The following is a 20,125-nucleotide window of genomic DNA, read 5'->3' on the forward strand; positions in this document are numbered from 1 at the left end:
ATTCCGTTGGCCTTCTAGACTCCGCACGGCTGCCAGTGATCTCGCTGCCCTCATGGAGTGGGGCTAGCAAGGGCAGTGCAGTTTCTGAGGGGTTGGCTGGTGGGCCCCTTAACACACACCTCGCCCCCCCTCATGGGGGCAACAGTGGTGTGACCCTGGGATCTACAGTTCTCCCTGAAATCTGGGTACCTGAACCTATGAAGGGGGTGGGAGGCTGGGCAGGGAGAGGTCACTCCAGCCCCTGCTGACATTGTCGCCTGACCAGAGGCCTCTTCTTCAGTCCCTGGCTGACTGTCAACGAGGTCTGAGTGTGGCTCCAGCTGACTCTCAGCCTCTGGGACCTGGGCCCCAGGTCTCTTCCCCCCACTGCCCACCCCTGGTGACCCACCAGACTCCAGCGCCATGCCTTTCACCCCTAGAAGTGACCCACCAGGCGTGAGCCAGCTCTGTAGCACATCTGGGCTCCAAGTCTCCCCATCCTCCCGCTGATCCTAGCCCTTGCCCTCCAATATCACAGTGGGCACGGACTCCAGAAACCCTACTCCTCTCACCCAGTGACCCACCAGCACAGCACCCTGGTGCCCGCGGGCTCCACCATGGGCAGCAGGCATAGCAGTGGCCCCGCCTGACACACGGCCTTGACCCCCACCAGACAGAACTCGCCAGATAGAGCCAAGCAACTTTATTCAGGGCAGCAAGAAGATACGAGCAGGGTACGTCCAGCCAGGCTGCCCCCAAGGTGCCATCTGCCTTCCCACACGCATTCCGGGGCAAAGACACGGACAGGCCAGTCCCCTCGCCCAGGGACATGACTGGCCCGGCTGTAGGCCAACTCCCTCGTCAGTCAGGACAGAACAGACAGAGGGCCGGCACGCCTTAGCAGGGGCACATGTGTGGCCTAGAGCTACTGAACATATGAACAGAACCAGGCGGCCCTGGCCCGAGCCCCACTGGCCGGGCGGCTTCTCTTCACTAGCTCACCATGCTTGCTTCCGTTTTCATGAAAACCCCGGGGAAGACTGTGCCCATGGGGGTCCCGGGTGCATCCCACAGCATGCTTCAGTTGACGGAGACGACCTAGACTACGAGGGAGGGGCCGCTGTGTCAGACGGAGCCTTAGGGACTCTTGGGGATGGGCCTCTGTCCTGCCACGCCGACAGCAGCTGCTCTGACAGGCGGCACTCACAGAAGGGGTGGCATCAACAACACACTGGGCTAACGGGTAGTGGGGGTGGGCTGGGCCCTGCCGGGGGCACACGGGGCTCTTGGACATGACAGGAAGGGGTGCTACTGGAAGTCGAAGAACAGCTTCCGGGGTGTCATGAACTCCTTCACCACCTCGTCTGTGACCTCCTGGCGCCGGGCCTGGTGCTCGGCCACCAGGGGCTGCAGCACATCGATGAGGGCCTTCTTGAGCTCGCCTGTGAGCATGGCGCCGCTGCTGTAGTCCTGTGCAGGAGGACACACTGCCGTGACGCAGGGAAGGACGGACGGACGGAGAGCGGGCACACTCCCCGCCCCACCCACCGCCACCTCAAACCCGGCTTCACAGTGCCGACTCAGTGTGGTCAGTGCTGGCACCAGAGCCACCCCCAGAGCATTCTACATCCCTGTCATCAGCCCAGAGGCCCTGCCATGCCCCGTTCCCTCGCCAGCCCGGAGCAAATCCGCCTCAAGTTCATCTCCGCCCTGCACGGGGTTTCCGAAGCTGTGACTCTTCATGGGAGCAGACAGTCGCAGTTTCCCCTGGGAACCCCCGGCCTGGGCAGTCCCAGCTCAGCCCACAGCACCACTAGGGCTGTCTCTGCAGAGTCTCTGTGGGGACCCTGAGGATCGACCTACAGATTCTTAGGATGGAGGCTCTGGGCCTGTTCAGGTTGGTCGCGGGTGCAGCCCACCTTGGGACCCAAACCCCTTTCGGTCAGTGACCCTTCACCGTCTGCACAGACAGGCCTGGGCCCTCCGTGCCTTGCTGGGCATTTTGGGGTTTGGGCTGCTCCCACTTGCTGGCCGTTAAGAAGAGGCGGCTGTGAGCTCCGTACACAAGGGTCTGTGTAGACCCCTTGCGTGGAGGGGAAGTGCTGGCCCACATGAAGGCGGTACGTCACCTGGTGGCAGTGGCTGTGGCGCAGGTGGGGCTCCACCCCTTCACCCCGACCACAGCACGCCTGCTCACCGGGCAGGAAGAGAGGGGAGCTGCTGACAGTCATGCTACTCCTGGTCTGGCTCCTGGGGGCTGCCGAGTCGGTCCCCACCCATAGGAACCCCACTGTCCCGGCACAGCGTCAACGCCACCAGCACAGCAGCAGTTTTGCTTTCTCCCTTGGGAGCCAGCTCTTCTCCGAGCTTCTGAGCCCGCGGCTGGGACCAGCCCGCTGTCCCCTCCGGACTCACCTTCCGGATCTGCTCCAGCCTGTCGTCGTCCTCCAGGAAGAAGGTGAGGTACATGAAGGACACGTCCACCTCACAGTTGCCACCGTGTTCGCGGTGCTCCTCCACGGTGTCTCTGCCCCCGGAAAACGCGTGCTTGTTGACCTGCAAGGGGACCGGTGCGCCCGTCAACCGAGCCCACCAGGGTGGAGGGCCCCTGCACGGACACCTCAGCCTTGAATCCCTGATGCCCAGAGCTGACACGGGGGGGATGTCCTCAACTCTCCTTGGGTGCTGCTGGCCAGTGGGGCTGGGAGCAGGGGGAGAGGGTGTGGGCTCAGCCCCGTCTCTGCCTTCCCCCCTTGGGAGGGCAGCAGGACCCACAGGGGAGCTGAGGAAGGGAAGTGACTGGCAAGTGAGGTCCCCACTGAGCAGGGCCAGGTGCCACCAGGAACAGCCCCGCCTCTCCTGGGGGGGTGGGGGAGGAGCGGGCCGAGGGCAGGCCAGGGGCCCCACCAGGTGAGGGGAGCAGGTGGCGGCAGGAATCACGATGACCGCTTCTTCCCACAAACCAGGGAGAGGGCTGGAGCGGACAGCCCTCCTGTCTCTGGCGGGGCTCCTCCTGCCCTGCTCCTGCGACGCCTGCTCTCACCCTCGCTGCTCACCAGCCCTCGGGCCTCTGCTGCCCCCCGAAAGTCCCCAGCTGTACTGTTACAACCCCTTCCCCAAAGCAGCGCAGCACTAAAGGCCAGGCAGCTTGGCGGGTGGGACTGGCCTGCCCCTGCCTGTGTCCACACTCTGGGAGCTGCAGATGGCAAGTGCCTGCTTCCCCTTGGCACGGGGAGCAGGAAAGAGCACGCCACAGGGCTTCCCAGAGGATCACTGACCCTCCTCCACAAGACCAGCTCGGGACTTCCCAGGGGCCATCCCTGCCCAGTCGTCCTGCTGCTCACCATCCACCCAGACTCAGACGGTGCCGACAACACCGGGCCTACTCCCAAGTGGGCTCGCTGGCTCAGGATGTGGTCAGGCGTGGGGCAGCAAACGCAAAGCTCGCCTCTAAGAAACGTGCACACACCTAACACACACACACGCAGACCCTGAACACGCTCACTGCTCTGACAGCCCAGGGCCTGCGCTGCTGTGTACTAGCAGCCACACGAGCCACCCGTCTGTGTGTGCGAATATGCGCCTGTGTACCTGTGTGTGAACACAGGCATGTGTTCTGTGAGTTTTGTGTGAGAATGTACCTGTGTGAGGTCAGTCTGAATGCATGTAATGTGTCTAGGTAATTGTGTGCCGGTGCGTGAATGTCCGTGTGTGCATGTCTGTCTACTGAAGTGTGTGCCTGTGTACGTGAGCACGTCTATGTGAATGTGCGTGCACATGCCTATGCGGGAACGTGTTGGTGCACGCATAGGTGCATGCATGTCTCCTTGGGCCCAGAGCTCACCTTGTTCTTGATCTGCTTGGCCGAGTCTATGAGGAAGATGGAGGAGTTGGGGTCACTGGCGCTCATTTTGGTCTGGGCCCCCTGCAGGGCGGGGAAGAAGGTAGAGTGCAGCAGGGCGGGCTTGGGGTAGCCGATCCTGGGGGCCACGTCCCTGGTCATCCGGAAGTAAGGGTCCTGGAGGGAGAGAGGCTCTGAAGTGGGCAGCTGGGCCCGAGTGCCCGTCCCCTTCCTACAAGAGACCGCTCCTGCCCATACCACACACCTGCTCCCGGCACCGCTGACTGCACTGACCTGGTCGATGGCACAAGGGATGAGGCACTGGACATCTGTCTTGTCTCCAAAGATCTGGGGGAAGGAGTTGCTGAAGGAGGGGGCGGCCTGGATGGCGGGGAAGCTGACTTTCCCTGTGAGAGAGGAGAGGCTTCTCACACCTGGCACCAGCCACCACCACCCACCGACGACGGCTTGGACCAGCTCAGCATGGAACCAGGCCACCTGGCACCCACAGAAGGAAGCGTGCGGGGTCCTGCCCCGCCTCCCTGCCGGCTTCACGTTGGAGCCCAATTCCCAGCGTCCCAAGGAACGACCCCCAAAGGAGGGAGGGGGAAAATGAGTAGCGGATCCCGAGGGCTCAAGTAGAAAGTGTCCTAGAAATGATGATGGCAACATACGTACAAATGCACTCGATACGATCGATGTGGGGAGTGTCAGAGGAGCTGTCCGAGGGGAGCCGATCCCAAGGATCGACACATAACCCCTCCCAGGGGGACAGACCACAGAAAAGTGGGCGAAGGGAGACAGCGGTCAGTGTAAGACATGACAAAATAATAAATACTTTATAAATTATCCAGGGTTCATGGGGAGGGGGAGGGGAATGAGGAGCGGATATTAAGGGCTCAAGTGGAAAGAAAATGTTTTGAGAATGATGATGGCAAATGTACAAATGTGCTTGACACAATGGATGTGTGTAAGGAAGTGGTAAGAGTTGTACGAGCCCCCGATAAAATGATTAAAACAGAGAAACAAAAACGCAGGAGAGAGAGGAGGAAGGGACCCAGCGCCCGTGCGACCCTCCCTGGGTCTGTGGGCGTGACAACCAGATGATGGCTGGTTTCGTCTTTCCCACTTGGCAACATTCACCCACGTTGTCATGAAAAACGGGCACGTGCGTGTTCGAGGGCACAGTTGGGAGAGGTGCCGTGGTGGTCTCTCTCCAACCCCGTGGGCAGTTCTGCTGTTGGACGGGGTCGCCAGGAGTCAGGAGCGACTCAGCTGCACATCAACCCACAGCTACAGCCAGGCCACGGCCCCACCAGAACTAGTCACTACCGGGCAGCTCGGGCCCCACCCCGAGTCTCTTGGCAGGTTTTGTCATCGCTGCTGCCGTGACTGGTGTGTGCACAGGTCAGCAGTGGCCCTAGAGGACGGCAGAAAAGCCCCACAGGCTGCTGAGGCAGAAATCTTTACGGAAGCAGATTGTCTCATTTTGATCTTGTGGAGCGGCTAGTGGGTTCAAACTGATGAAATTCTGGTTAGTAGGCCAATGCTGAATTCATAGTGCCACCAGGGCTCCTACTAACACCTCAAAAACCCAAGCCAGAGCAAACCACCACCACCACCACCACCACCAAGAAATAACCAAGAAAGCAGTCCCCCCTCTCCAGTTCACTGCTACCCGGTGGATTCTCACTGTGCCCGTGGCCCAAGGCTGTCCCTCCGTACAGGAGCAGAGCCTCACCCCTTCCTGCGGAGCAGCCGGTGGTTTCCAGCAGCTGACCCTGTACTTTGCAGCCTCATGCCTAATCCCCTGCACCACCAGGCACCTACTGACACCCCTGAGAAGCTCAAACCCCAGGGCCGTGGCACAGGCTCTCACCAATACAGTCGCTGTCGGTGAAGCCGAAGATGCCTTTCACCTGGTTGAAGGTCACGTGCTTCTCGATCTTCACCACGTTCCTGTAGAAGCCTGTGCTCGACCTGCAACAACACCAGCATCAATGAGCCTGGCCCTGGCACCCAGGGCCGGCAGCACATGCCTTGGCAGGCAGCGCAGAGGCACCACCTCTCTGTGGGGGGCCGGGAGGGGCGGAGTCAGCGCCAACGAAGGGCTCACACCAACCAGAGACCCCAAGGCGGGCAGATGTTGGAGGGCCTCCCTCTGTGGTGCTGGACGGGGACCAGCAGGAGGGGGTGTCCCGCCTCCCATGTGTGGCGATCCTCCAGTGCTCACTTCCTTCTCCAGTACGTGGTGGTCCCCTAGCTCCGCCCCCCAGCACGTGCAGAGGCGGAATGAAACGGAATGTGCAATCGCCCTGGCCGTCCTGCCCTCCAGCTCTGGGCTGGCAATGACAGCGCTGAGCCTCTTTTCCTCCAGTTACTTTCAGGGATGCCACAACACCTCCACGCCCACAGAGTAGCAACCAGAGCAGTGACAAAGTAGCCTCCCAGGTGACAGGAGCAGGTCCCCACATGCTGGTGGGCGCCTTGGGAGGACAAAGCCGCTGCTCAGTGGTGAGGCCCGAGTGGCAGCGTGTGGGCTGGGCGCAGGCAAGCGCCTCGAGCCTTCCTGTCACAGTCCCCTCGGGCCACAGAACGGCCCCGGGTGACTCCGGCGCGGCCTTTGTTGAGCTGGGGAGAACAGGGCTGGGCTGCCGACCGAAGCTGTTCTTTTGACTCCTTCCCGTTAGTCAACTGGGCAGGCCCTCCGAGGCTCACAGCCCAGGGAAATTGCACTGTGACAGCGGGTGGGCGAGCTGTGAGCAGCGCAATGAGCGGCAGCAGGCTGCACAGGGGCCGAGGCTGCGGCTCCCGGGAACCACCAGCACGGGGCAGCCGCTGCGCCTGTGCGATGGGGCGCTGCTTCACCCCTCTGCACTCAACACGCGTGGAAGCCCGCTGCCCCGACGGGCAGGATGAAGACTAGAGCAATCACCAGGCCCAAAGACTGCTAATTGGAATGTCGCCGAGGGGGCCCAGGCCCTACGTGCCCCGAGCCGCCCCTTACCCCATGTAGTCGAGGTCGGAGAAGATGAAGGTCTTGTTGATGTCGAAGCCGCAGGCAATGATGTCCTTGGCGTTCTCCACAGCATAGAAGTGTGCCTGGTCCAGGGTCAGGTCCTTCCACAGGTATTTCTCGTCATCCGTCATCTGGATGACCAGAGGCACGTTGAACACGTCCTGCAGCCACCTGGGGCAGAGGTGCAAGAAAGCGGACCTCGTGTTTGCCCCGCAGGGAAGTGCCATCGGGCATCTGAAAACACAGCTCCGCTCCTCCTCAGCCAGGGACTCGAAGGCTTCCTTGTGGACAAAGTGTCTCAGGGCTGAGGCAAGGACTGACGTCTACTGGCTAAGGCCCCAAGGACTTCGTCCCAAGGCCTGGCAGCAGTTCTGAGAGGCAGGCAGCAAGCTCAGGCGCCAGGGGCAAGGATCAGGAGGTGAGGGACGGCCTGTGGACTCCCCAGCAAGAGCTCTCCCCCACCGCGCCTCGTTTCTCCAGAGTGCGGATGACCAGAGGCCCTAGCGCCTCTCAGGCAGTAGTACCTCTCCCCGCACCCTCGCTCGGCACTCACTTGGTGAAGATGAAGGGGATGAGATGGCCCAGGTGCATGGCTTCGGAGGAGGGGCCCCTGCCCGTGTACAGGTAGAAGGGCTTCTTGTTCTCATAGGCATCCAAAACTTGATTCATATCTCTAGAAGGAAACGGAGGAACGCCACCGGTGTGATTCCCACCCAGTCATTCACCTGCCCCTGGCCTGGCTGTCAGGGGTCGGCCACACGGGCCACGTGCCAGGCTGCTCCCCGAGAGGTGAGAGTCGATTAGAGGCTGGGCCGTCCACTCTGACACACCCAGGGCAGTCATTTACAGCTGGGTCAGAACGAGGAGCAAACACCGGGACCCTGCAAGGACAGCAGCCTGTCGCCTTGGGCAACCCTGTGACTGAAATGCTTCTCCAGGGGCTGTTTGCAAAGAGCCCCGTGGCATAGTGGCTGAGGTGACTGGCTGCCAACGGAAAGGTCAGCGGCTTGAGCCCCCAGCTGCTCCTTGGGAGAAAGATGGGGCAGCTGTGGGAACTCTGTGGGGCTGCTCTACCCTGTCCTCTAGGGCCACCCTGCCTTGGCCCGTCCGTCCAGATGGCAAGGAGGCTCGTGGGACATGGCTTTTTAAACAGATACGACGTGTGTTTGAAGTGAATGTTCAAAAGACGGGCTTGAACTCTTTCCAGAGCGCCTTCTGCTTTCCCTCTCTCGGGGGCAAAAGCAGCCAGCCGCTCTGCCCTGAGGCTCAGGACACGGCCTGGATAAAGGGGAGGGAGGAGGTGGGCATGGGAATGGCGTCTCCCCACCCCACCACTCTACGTTGCTGCTGAGTTTCTGGGCAAACTAGGTCTGGGTAAGAGAATCGCAAGAGCAGAGTCCCGAACGGGACTTCTTATTCTGCACGCAGGACATGCTGCTGCTGTTTAGGATTATTTTTGGTGGCGCCTGTAGTGGTAAAATGGTTAAGCGCTCAGCTATGAACCCCTGTAAGGTTGGGGGTGTGAGGGAGAAAGCCGAGGCCGTCTGCGATTATGCAGATTTTAGTCTTTGGGACAGCTCTCCTCGGCCCTCGAGGCTTGCTACGAATCAGAACCCACCCTACGGAATGGGGCCGGCCGTTAATCGGCATCACGCTTCCTCTGTGTGGTTTGTGCGTGTTTACTTTGGACATTTCCCCCATGAAATGATTACATTCTACTTTTGGGATTTCGAAAGAGTAACACAGTCAGGCTCTGGGAGGGAAGCAGCATCTGCCACAGGAAGGACTTGCGGTCACACGCAGGGACACCGGGGGCCCAGGGGTCCTGAGGCTCCAACGGTTTCTAGTGGGGACTCCCGCTGTGAGGAAGCTCCGTACTTCCTGCCCCACTCTCAGTGCAGCCGATTCCGAAAAAGCGCAGTCACCACCCACCTCGGGCTGCTAACTCACTCCTGTCGAGTCCTTCTGACTCCCGGCGACCCTGAAGGACAGGGTACGGCGGCCCTGTGGGCCCCGAGACTAAGCCTTTATGGGAGGAGATAGCCTTGTCCACAGGAGCACGCTGTCACATCTTTCTCCCGAGAAGCAGCTGGTGGGTTTGAACCACGGACCTTCTGGCTACCAGCTGAGCACTTCACCGCCGTGCCACCGCGGCTGCCTCGACAAGTTGTTTAACTCCTCGGTGATGACTGGGGAGGTATGGGGGGCTGTTGCAGAACTGCCACCCAAGCCAACACCTCCACTCCTAGTGGGCTGCTGGCAAGGATGGCCATGTCTGCACTGTGCTCAGCTGGCCCTTGCAGTGCGACTCGCCGGGGCACCCCTGGCCACCACGTGATCCACGGACAAACAAAATGTGGCCTGCACACCGTGAACAGGCAGGAAGCTCCGACACAGGCCACTACCACATGGAGGATTCTGGACGTGCCGGGGAAGAAGCTGGACCTGGAAGACCATGTCGGGTGTGACCCCAGGAACATGAAGTACCCGGAGCCGGCAAATGCCCGCAGATGGAAAGGCCCTGGATGGCTGCCAGGGTGCAGCAGGGGAGGAGGAAGCAGTGGGGCTTTTTTGTGGGGGGATGAAGGTCAGACAATGGTGGCGGGTGGACGACCTTGTGAATCCTGGCCATGTGCGTCCCATCTCAAGTGAGAGTCACTCAGTGGGGCGCGGAGGTGCCCTCGTGCAGACTGGGAAGGGTTTGGGCAGAGGGCTCCTTCCCTGCTGTTCTGTGATCGCGAAGTGAGACAGGAACAGACTATGCGACCTCGGACCATAAATTCAGTGAGCCTTGCCCTGGGCTGTTAATCTGTGTGTGGGAACAGGCGGCAGGGACTTTCAGAAGCTCTGCTTATTTTGTGATGCTGTGACATGGATTTATGGCGAGAGGCAGGAACATTCTGCTATGTACACACCATCAGTTTCTCTTTTGATATGACTCACGTCACTGAGTACAATAGGAGGAAGGCGGCACACAATTCCAGGAAGCCTACTGCTTACCGTGTGTGTGTGGGAAAGGCTGAACGTGCCCTGCAATCACAGTGCTCGCTCTCACTGTGATGCCACTCTACAATTTATAGCATGCACTTCTAGAGCTGCACCTTGATCGGTTCTGTAGCATCTGCTATGAACTCGGCCCTCACCGTGTGAGATGGGAAGCTTACAAATGAACAAATAAGGCCAGAGGGTGAGGAGACAGGCACGGTTCCACGCTGTGTTGTTGACGACCCGTCTCTCACAGGATTCGGCGCTGCAGAGAAGAGCCTCCAGGAGTGTTTGCACTAACCGGCCAGGGAGCTGAGGGAGGAGGACGGGTCGCAGGGAGAGCTGAGCGGGGTGTGGGCGGAGGTGAGAGGGATGTGGAAGCTGGCGAGGAGAGCCAAGGGAGGCGTGAGCGCTTAGGGGGCGCGTGGGGGCTGCAGGCTGACCTGTGTGAGAAGAAGATGCCCCTGCGCAGGAAGCGGTGTGCCTTCTGGCCGATGGCTCGCTCTATGCGGCTTATCAGCTCAGGGTCAATCTTGCTGCTTCCGAATCGGACTAGGAAAAAAAAAAAGGAAAATAGAAGAGATGATTTTCCTGAGACTTGAGATGCGGTGACCAAATCCTACTGAAGCAAGAGGAAAACACTAGTGCCCCAGACACAATGCGGACCAACCTGACTTCTGTCACGGGGCCCTCCCCAACACAACACCACACAGCTTCCACGGAGGCAGTGCTGTCTGACAGCATCGCCAGCTAATCGGGAAACACAGAAGAAATGCGGGGCACCTGGGGTTAATTCTGGTAGAGAAAGTGCCCATAAAGTTGTCTATAAAAAGTCCGGGCCAAAACACACACACACACACACACACACACACACACACACACACACACAGAGTTTACCGTTTTCCGGGCCAAAACACACACACAGACACACACACACACACACACACACACACAGAGTTTATAAGAGAAAGTGCCCATGAAGTTGTCTACATACAGTCTAGGCCAACACACACACAGTTTATAAGCTATAATTTACACATACTGACACCCATAAATCTTAATGCTTCCAATGCTGAATTGAACTTGTCTGTCTCGACATGAATTGTCTCATGGGAAATGGCTAAGACGCAGGTGGGAATATTTGCGTTTTGCTTCTTCCTGAGCAGCATGGACTGTCTCTCTCAGGCAATGGGCGTCTCAGTAGCTCGACACGAGCGGGGAAGCCCGGGAAAGGCGTGAGGACAACGGCGTGCCCCGTCATCCTTCTGAGGCTGATACCAGCCTTTCGTTCTAGAATCAGCACTGGTGGAAACCCGTAAGTGATGTGACAGACTCGTAATCCATCAACTGGACACAATTTTAAGTTCCTGGAATGATGACCAAGTTCAGAAACCTTTCACAAGTTCAGGATGACTCACAGGATAACAAAAACTTCCACTCAAACCAAACCAGACCAAAGCCACTGCTTCTGGTTCACAGTGCCTGGGTTACAGGGCAGTGGACAACGCTTCTCTGGTCTCTGGGGCGGAGCATCCCTGAGCTGCCAGCTGCAAGGCCAGCAGGTCTAACCTGCTAGTTCTGTGGGAGAAGGAGGTGACTAAAGGTTTTGGCCTGGGAAACTCCTCAGGACAGTCTCACTCTGTCCTACAGAGTCGCTGTGGGTTGGACGTGACCCAGAGGCGAGGAGCTTGTTTTCTCAGAAGCCTTATGACAGCAGCCAGCCTCGTCTTTCTCCTGTGGGGCAGCTGGCAGGTGGGAACCACCAACCTTGTGGCTCGCACCCCACTAGACCAACGTGGAGAAATACGGTTTCATCGTGACATTAGATTTTGAAACAGTCATCAGGGCACAGAATTCACACCCCGAGCTCTCTGGATCGCGTTCCTCCTCTGGGCACTGCTGCTTGACCAGAACTAGTCGGGGTACTTCAAGCACGGACAGAGCCAACGTGAGGGACTCCATCGCGTCTCCAGGGGAGGAAGGGGGTGACGCACCGATGAGCTTGTCGTAGTCAATGCCCTTCGCGCTGCTGGTCTGCACCATCCACGGGTCCACAAAGTCCTCCTCGGGCCCTGGGGTGTCGCCCCCAGAGCCTGGGGGGCAGCCAGCCTTGTAGTCCTCGCCTACTACCGCTTTGTAGCAGGCCTTCAAGGTCAGCAGGATCTTCTCTGCAGCGTCGATCTCATCCTGAAGGAACAGAGAACAGAGGCGGGCTGGCTGACTTTGCCAACTGGCTACTGTCAGGAGTCCAACTGTGGCTCCCGGCCTACGCTCCGGACCCCTAACTCTGTGGACCGCTGCCTTGGGGGTGCAAGGGTCCAGCGCCCAGCTGCTCACCAAAGGTCAGCGGTTCAAACTCACAGGCAGCTCTGCAAGAGAACGATGTGGCTGCCTGTTTCCATAGAGATTTCCAGACTTAGAAACCTATGGGGCAGTTCTCGAATGCTGTTGGGTCCCTGACCTGGAATCCACTGGACAACACACAGTGGTGGCTGTCACCAGGTTTGGGTACAGGGCCTTACTTGTAATGTCAATGAGGCCATTTCTGAGTCTACTTCCTTGAAAAAGAGCAGAGAGGACACAGATGACACCAGAAACCCACTGCCATGGATGCGGCCTGTTGTTGCCACTGAGGAGGTGATTCCGACTGGGAATCTCCTCATGTGACCGAGCAGAACTGACCCCCAGGGTCTCCTAGGCTTCGATCTTTCTGGAGGCAGGTCACTGGGTGGGTGTGAACCTGACGGGCCGGACGTGACCGTGTGAGGAGTGGCGGAAAGCTGGGCTGCATCGTGGCCACTCCCAGGCCTCTCAGCCGGGGGGTGGGGTCACGCCCACCCTTGGACAGCACGGGGTGAAACGCCTGCTCTGAGGGAGCCCTGTCTTCACCAAGACTCTGTATGGACACAGGTGCAGGATGGTCGCTACCACATACCGCTGGTACACTCTTGGCCTTCAGGCCTTCCAGAGACTTCTCTTGAGCAGCGATGCTGCTGAACAGCTCTGCTGGGGATGCCATTTTCCGGGGCTTGCGCTCACAGCGGGCGAGGGCGGCGGCTGACTTGCTCACCGGTGGAGACGTCACTGCCAGGGAGGGAGAGACGAAGAGACTGGTTACCAGCTGCTGCTCCTGGTGGCCCGGGCACCCTCCTTTTCTCCCCCAAGAAGGGTGGCAGGTGAGCTGTCTGAAGGGGCCTGTGCAGAAGTGACATTAACCAGCAGAAACTGAGGCTCTGGGAGGGGAGGAGCGAGTGGCAGTGGTGATGGGGAAGAAGGTGCTGTGACTTCCTGACTTCCGGGAGAGGTCCGGCCTAGCTGTGACTGCAGAGGTGGCCTATGCTCGCCGTCCCCCTCCTACCCAGCCTGGCACTCGGGTTTGCTTAGGGGAGGAGCAGATTGCTGGCAGCTCTTTATCTGAATTGCCATGGGGGTGTATTGCCAGGGCTTGGCTCCCAAGATCTCTACGCTGTTCCGGCGCTGGCCATCTGCTCAGTTCCCAAGCCAGGTGCGACCTTATCAATTTTGGGCATCTGTTCCCTCCTAGATGCCACCTTACCGAATGGCCCTGAAGGTCCTTGAAAGCTGTCCCCTTAGTCATTAGTATTGCGGGTACTTTGCAAAGGGTGGGAGCACAAGGGTGGGCGCCCAAAGAGAAGCAACAGGGGTGGGTAAGCACCGCCCCAAGTGACTGCCACATGCTGGGGTCCAAACCCAGGGACCCAGGCAGTGGGTCGCCGTCTCCCCTCCTGCCTCCACTGCCCTCTGCAGCCCCCATTCTGGTCACGAGGCAGCTTCCTCCAGAGAACCCCCAGGATTCTCTCTAACACGGGCCCTGCTGAGGCTGTGTGCACCCCAAAGAAGTGCACACCCGCCCCTGCCAGGGGAAACACGGGGCCCACTGCTACATTTCAGAGATCGTCGGCCATCAAACAGACTGGAGCCCCCCGACCCTGGGTCCTTGGCAGTGAGCACTGATGGGCTGGGGGGGCGAACAGCAGAGTGAGATCAGAGAAGGTGAAGCCACGTGGCACACAGGACTTGGTGTGGGCCAGTGACTTGGGGCCAGTCACATCCCTGAGTGCAGCTTCCTTATCTGCAAGTGGCCCAACCTGGAACCACTTCTCTGCCTCCAGGGCTGAGGAAGCTGGGGCAGATGTGGTCAACAGGGAGGCCAGGCAGCAACCGTCTCACGAGGCGTGCAAAGGCCTACCTTTGCCAGATGAGCTTGTTTCTCTTTTGCTAGGGTCCCGGAGGCTGGCTGCCAGCCCCACTGCTGGCAACCTTGACCTGGGACGAAGGCAGCTCAGCCACCCTCAGCATCTCCCGCACACCAGGAAGCCCCAGACAGGCTGGCTTTGCTCATCTTACAGATGAGTAAACTGAGGCACTCTCCCGCTGCCCTGGTGTGGATTCAGACATACAGTCACCCTACAGAGTCGTGCTGCCCCCCAGGGTTTCGCAGGCTGCGAATCTCTACTGAAGCAGAATGCTTCAGCTTTCTCCCATCGAGCGGTTGGTGTGCTGGAGCCGCCGACCTTGTGTTAGCAGCCCAATGCCTAACCCACGGGGCCACCAGGACTCCTCGCATGAAGGAGGCAGAGGTTCCAAACCTGTCCTGGGTAACACAAATGGCAGCAAGAGGCCAGCGCCACGATGGGCCCCCAGAGGCACACCCGAAGCCATTACCCCACCCGTGACCGCCTCACAGCTCACAGCTGGGGAGGATTAAGCACCATCACACCGAGTGACCAGTCCAGCACAGCACAGGGGCTCTGGCGGTGTAGCGGTTCCGCTCGGGGCTGCTAACGACAGGGCTGCAGATTCGCACTCCAGCTGCTGCTGGGGGAAGGGTGAGGCTTTCTCCTGGTGTAGGGGCACAGTCTGGGCGACCCCCAGGCCAGTTCTGCCCTGGCCCGCAGGGCCGCGCTGAGGCACTGAGTTTGAGGCCTGCACAGCCGCTTTTCCTGGCAGAGGTGTAGTCCATGGCCGTCTCTCTTCTTTAGGCGCCTCTGAATGCCCTGTTGAGCTTTCAAACCAGCACACTCATCTGCGGTCAGATTTCTTTTGATTTATGCCTTTGCTACCAAGTTCCTGGCCCTGCGCTGCTCCCTGTCCCCCCTCCCCCCCGTGTCCAGTCTCAGAAAGGGAAGGGTGGTAAGGTCACCGATGTCCACAGCACCCAGTCTTGATGGGGAGGCGGAGGCCTGCGAGAGGGCCAGGAGGAGGAAGCACTCTGACCAGCGCTGTAGTGTGTGTGGGTGGGGTGGGGCGAGCAGTGTGCCCGTTCTCTAAAGGTCTGTGCCCATTCCAACCAACAAGCAAAGCGGTGGAAACCTGAGTCTCGGTGGCCAGGAACCAGGCACGGGGCCAAATGCTCTACCCACGGTCCCCCCTCCACCACCCTGGAGGGTGGGCTGGACGGGTGTGCTCAGCACCTGCAGGTGAGGCGGGCCTGCCACAGAGCTGCTGTGGAAGCCACTCTGGGGATCGTGTGTGCAGAGTCCCAGTTCTTGCCCGCAGCCCCAACCATCTTTCTTGACCTTGCAGCCCTTGGGGTAAGCTGGCCACCCTTGCCTTAGTGATGCCCTGAGCATCCTGCCAGTGGCTTTGTCCGAGCAGGGAGGAAATGCCCTTGGAAATGCCTAGAGGTCTAGGAAGAGGGACTGCTCGGGCCTTGGCTGCCTCCACTGTCCCACAGCGAGGACCACTCTGGGGGTGGGGGAAACTCGGATCTCTGCGGTATTTGGTAAACGACCAAAGCAGGCAGCTTTGTTTGTGAAACAAGGAACCAAACAGAAAACAAACCAAACCCAAGCCCTGCATCTCTAAACCCTGTGATCACACTGGCGCTGAGGCACCAAAACCCAAACCAAACGCCCTGCCATCGGGTGACTGTGACCCACCTTGACCCTCTAGGACAGGGGAGCACTGCCCCGTGGGGGTCTGAGACAGGAACTCTAAATGGGACCAGAAAGCCCACCTTTCTCCTGAGGACCAGCTGGTGGTTTCAAACATGATTTTGCAGCTATGAGCCCAACGTGTAACTATGACGCCACCAGGGACCCTCGAGAAGAGGCATCTGCTCTCAGGTTCCCCAGAGGCTGTGTGTGTGAGATGTGAGATGTTTGCACTCCAGGAGTGGTCAGAGGTAGAATAGATCTAATAACTTCCTCTTTCGCAGAGATCAGGCTACCAAATTTATTACACCAGCGCAGGCCACCGCCCACCCCCCGCCCCTCCCCCCCAGCCATCGAGTCCACAGCTTCCTTTTCTTCTTTGTGAAGGACCTTTGAAGTGACTCTCACCAATAGCTGTGGGCTGCTCTGGGCTTGGTTCTAAGCAGAGTGTGGGGTCTGAGCACCCATAAGGTTAAGGATCCTGGTCTCACGTGCTTATCAAGGGAGTCGAACACAGCAGGGCTTTTGGGTCTGTGTTAAGCAAAGTCCCACCACCGAGTCAACAATGGCCCTCATCAGAACCAATGACCATGAAGCGACACTCTCAGAAGTAAATCTACGATTAACTCCAAACACAAACTGAGCCTGTGAAAGGAAGCAGGTCACAGCACACCATCCCACAAGCAGAAAAAGGCTCTTATAAATGATTTCCCAGCCCCCCTCATGAAGAACTCCCATCTTGGGTTCACTTTGAAACGCCCCACCGTTGAAAAAGAGTGACAGGTAGCCTGGAGACAGTTTGGGGGGTGAGGAGTGGAAAGAAGAAACAAACGGCCCGACAGGACCAGGGCTATACCCACACCATCTCACAGCGAAAGCCAGACTGTCCAGATTCTGCAGTTTGTAGGCAGTGCAGCAATCAGACAAGCGGCTATCTGCAGCAGCCGGGAAGAGTGGGCATGCAGGGGTTTCTAGAAGCCTGGTTACCTACCACCTGGAGGGGGAACACTGCTTTTCACATCCTGACTCTAGGGCAGGGATGGGGACTGTCTGCCCTCCCACTCCCCAACCCCATTGCCTTATCATCAATACCAGCTCACATCACAAGTCTCACCAAAGAGAAGCAGTCCCAGCCACCACATGGGAGGAAGAGTCAATGAAATGTTTGACCAGTATGGCCAGAAAATGATGTTATAAACATTCAAATGGTCCTCAGCATTAAAAAGGGTCCCCAACTCTGCTCTGGAGTGTGGCTGACAATGGCAGGGGACCAGCACATCCCCAGAGGGCAGGAATACAAGTTCTGTAGACCAAGGAGTTCTTTCCACTCCAAACCCTGAAACAAAGTGCTCCTTTGAAAACAGCAGCAGAACCACCCACCAACCAAAGAAAGGTTCCTTTCCCTCCCAAACAATACATTGACTATTATCTTCAAGGAGTCATTAGTTTAGATGAAGCAAGGTAGATGTTTTTCGGATACCACAATGAGAATGCAAGTTTGTTTGAACAGGGTACCTCTTTTAAAAAGGCCTGCGGCCAACATGCAGGTGCTGCGAGACAAGGGTGAAGTCAAGTAGGGATCTAATTGCTCTTCTACCACCTCCATTCCCAATAGGTACAGAGAATCACCTAGATCCACAGGACAAAACAACCAATGCACAGTACCTTGATGGCCAGAGAGAGAACCCTTCACACATAGAGCCACGGTTTCCAGAACTTTGGTTACAGGCTGGTTGAAGATGCAAAAACCTAACAAGCTCGAAGCCTAGCGGTGCTAGCCATACCTACCCAGGAGACGGCGGAGACCAGGGCTCACTGCAGGGCAGCCGCAGAAGAGCTGAGACTGACCTGGGCGGTGCCGCGGTCTTTAATAGCCTTCCCTTACTTTCAGTTTCGCTTTTAAAGAAAGGTTTTCTTCTTTTCCTCCTGCTCCACCTTCGTTATTTGCACTTTGGGGGTTTCTGAGAAATCACTTGGATGCTGGGAAACACTTGAGCCTCGTGACCAATCCGAGGGTGGGTCAGGAATGGGGATACCGAAACCAACGCAAAGATGAAATTATTAGCCCCTCGTTGCATCAGCCGCTGCAGGACTTGGGTTGCATCAGCCCTCCAAACCTTAGTTGGCCTGAGAGATAAACTTCCGCATTCAGTTCCCACTCCCACCCTCGGGGTTGGTGTGGTGAGCTGTGCCAGGGTCATGATGTGGGGGTCGGGGAGGTGGGGTGGAAAGCCCCTGCGGCTTTTGTCCACTCGGGCGGGGCAGTGGGGGGGCACTCAGGGGCTTCCGTAGTCAGGCAGAACTATTAGGTTTCAATCTTGTGTGGGCATTTTCTTGCTGCGAGACCTTGTGGCCAAGTCTCTCCGCCTGTCTGCACCCCGCCTTCTCCCCACCCCACCCCCAGTGTCCAGACCTGAGAACCGGACACACACAGCGTTCCGGCGTTCCTGATAAGTGGACTGTGTACGCCTGGCACGTGGCCCACATGCCACTCAAGTGGGACCCTCGCCCCTTAGGATGCAGACTGTGAAGGGTCGGCGCTGGCAAAAGTCGGGGATAGTTCGGGTCCACGGGGGGCGAGGGGTCCCTGGAGCCCGTGGGCAGCAAACTGGAGGCACCGGGAGGCCAGGCCACCAGATGCGAGCCGGCCTCGCTACCTCGATCGTTTCCTCACTCACCCGGCCCTACCATGGCTGTCTGCGTCGCTGGCTAAGCCACCGGTCGCTTGCTGCCTGGGAGTCCGTAGGAGTGCCGTCCGGGCGGAACAACTTCCGGTCCACCCGCGCCACCATTGGCTGTTCTCGCGGGGCCGGGGCTAAGTCGGCATCTGATTGGCTGGCGACCCCAGCGGTGAGGCGGAACGCAGCTCGGCGGCCGCGGGCCCGTCGGACGGCTCCCGAGTGGACCTGCGCTTCCGGTGCGTGTGGTGAGCGGCGGACCCGGGGTGGAGTGGGCCGGCCGGCACCGGGACGCGGCCCGAGCGCTCCGCACGCCTCAGTGTGAGCCTGTCACCCCGTGTTCGTCTTCCCTCATCTTCCATCCCTTCCGATCGCGCGTGCTCGGGGTCATCCTTGCCATCACCCTCGCCTTTCACGCTTGACAGCTTGGCTGACTCCTACCCATGCTTCAAAGCCCATCTCAGGTCGCGCTTTGTGCCTCCAGGGCAGGGTCTCTTCAGTATTGCTTCCGTCAGATCCAACATCAGGATTGCCCGCCGCATGAGAATACCGGGGTTCCTTGACGGCCTTGATCCTCAGATTTTAAGGCCCAATACAGCCCCGCCCACTAGCTTGCTCCCTCATCTACCGCCATCCATCGAGTCAGTTCTGACTCACAGTGACCCTCTAGGGCGGACCAGAACTACCCATGGGTTTTTCAAGACAGGAACTGCTTAAGGGAATAGAAAGCCCCATCTTTCTCCCTGCGGAGCGTCTAGGGCTAGTGGTTTCGAGCTGCCGACCTTGAGGTTAGCAGCCCAATGTGTAGCCACTATGCTAGCAGGGACCCACTTGCAATCTGGGAATATTTCTAGAGCTGGGGAGCCAACAGTGAACAAAAACAAAAACCCTGGCCTGCCCTCATAGCCAATGGGCCGGGATGGTTGGTGCCAACCACCTGTCCCTTCCTTAGCCTCCTTCAGTTTTCTGCGCCCTTCTAGCTGGCGGTAGACTTCTTTGTTCTGTCTCACACACTTTATTTTTTCAGCTAGGTTCTAGACTTTCTTGATTTGGCCACCTGGAACTCAGACAGCATTCATGATTAAGGTTTTTAATTTTAAAGTCAACAGGTTACAATTCAGGATTGGAACTTGAAGAAATATTCCAGAAGCAGTTGTTCAGTCAGGACAGTTTCTTCTTGGGGGGCCCACAGGCAGGCAGGCAGGCCACTTTCTGGCCCTTAGCCTCTTGGCCCGGCCTCTGCTGTGGGTGATGTTACAGAGTTTTTAGAGCGGCTGAAAATTGGCCAAAGGGAATGCCCCTCTGCTCTGTTCTTCCTCCTGGTTCAATTCATCCCCGTCTGTCCAGGAAAAGCATCCTTTGCTTTTACTTTCACTTGAGAAACTGAAAAGGCAGCAAAGCCTCTCAAGTTTGTGCTGCTCCACTCAGCTCCTAACCCCCATTTTTGGCTGCTTGCCTCGAATCCTCTTTGCCTCCCCTATCACCCCACTCAAGACCCAGTTGCCTGGGACCTTTATCCAAACATCATCTCTTCTCTGAGGTCTTCTCGGGCCGGCATCCATCCTTATAGAAAGTGCCCACACCCCTCGTCTCCTCTTCTTACTTGCTGCTTAGCATTTCTAACCCGAGGAGAAGGAGGACATCCTCTTTTACTGTGTCTGGGCTCTCCCCCCACTGTGTTAGAGCTTAAGTTCTGCACACTAGGTTTGCAGAAAGGAACGGCTAA

At 58.3% G+C, this 20,125-nt stretch overlaps 2 protein-coding genes across 8 annotated transcripts in view; one reads left to right on the plus strand and one right to left on the minus strand.

The window, feature by feature from the left end:
* Positions 1-667: 667 nt before the first annotated feature.
* WARS1 (tryptophanyl-tRNA synthetase 1) lies at positions 668-18,545 on the minus strand. 4 transcript variants are annotated; one of them, XM_075531784.1, is made up of 11 exons: positions 18,400-18,545; positions 12,760-12,908; positions 11,819-12,011; positions 10,268-10,376; positions 7,393-7,512; positions 6,828-7,010; positions 5,700-5,800; positions 4,115-4,227; positions 3,824-3,997; positions 2,395-2,535; positions 668-1,449 (listed from the first exon to the last, which is right to left on the minus strand). In XM_075531784.1, exons 1-11 carry the CDS (start codon positions 18,410-18,412, stop codon positions 1,288-1,290), a joined length of 1,458 nt encoding a protein of 485 aa, XP_075387899.1. In that variant the 5' UTR covers positions 18,413-18,545; the 3' UTR covers positions 668-1,287. The 4 variants fall into 4 exon arrangements, with proteins under 4 accessions (XP_075387899.1, XP_075387902.1, XP_075387900.1 ...); XM_075531787.1 differs by lacking the exon at positions 18,400-18,545 and adding an exon at positions 18,135-18,369; XM_075531785.1 differs by lacking the exon at positions 18,400-18,545 and adding an exon at positions 17,510-17,763.
* Positions 18,491-20,125, plus strand: part of WDR25 (WD repeat domain 25) — a 166,803-nt gene continuing 165,168 nt past the window's right edge. For 3 of the 4 annotated variants that reach the window (XM_075531780.1, XM_075531781.1, XM_075531782.1), the window contains exon 1: positions 18,517-18,720. The gene's annotated coding sequence lies outside the window, so the exon portion shown is untranslated. Of the gene's footprint in view, positions 18,721-20,125 lie in introns of all 4 variants that reach the window. The other variant, XM_075531783.1, reaches the window with a different exon arrangement.

The sequence above is a fragment of the Tenrec ecaudatus genome, chromosome 14, assembly GCF_050624435.1.
Source record: "Tenrec ecaudatus isolate mTenEca1 chromosome 14, mTenEca1.hap1, whole genome shotgun sequence".
Taxonomy (NCBI): domain Eukaryota; kingdom Metazoa; phylum Chordata; class Mammalia; order Afrosoricida; family Tenrecidae; genus Tenrec; species Tenrec ecaudatus.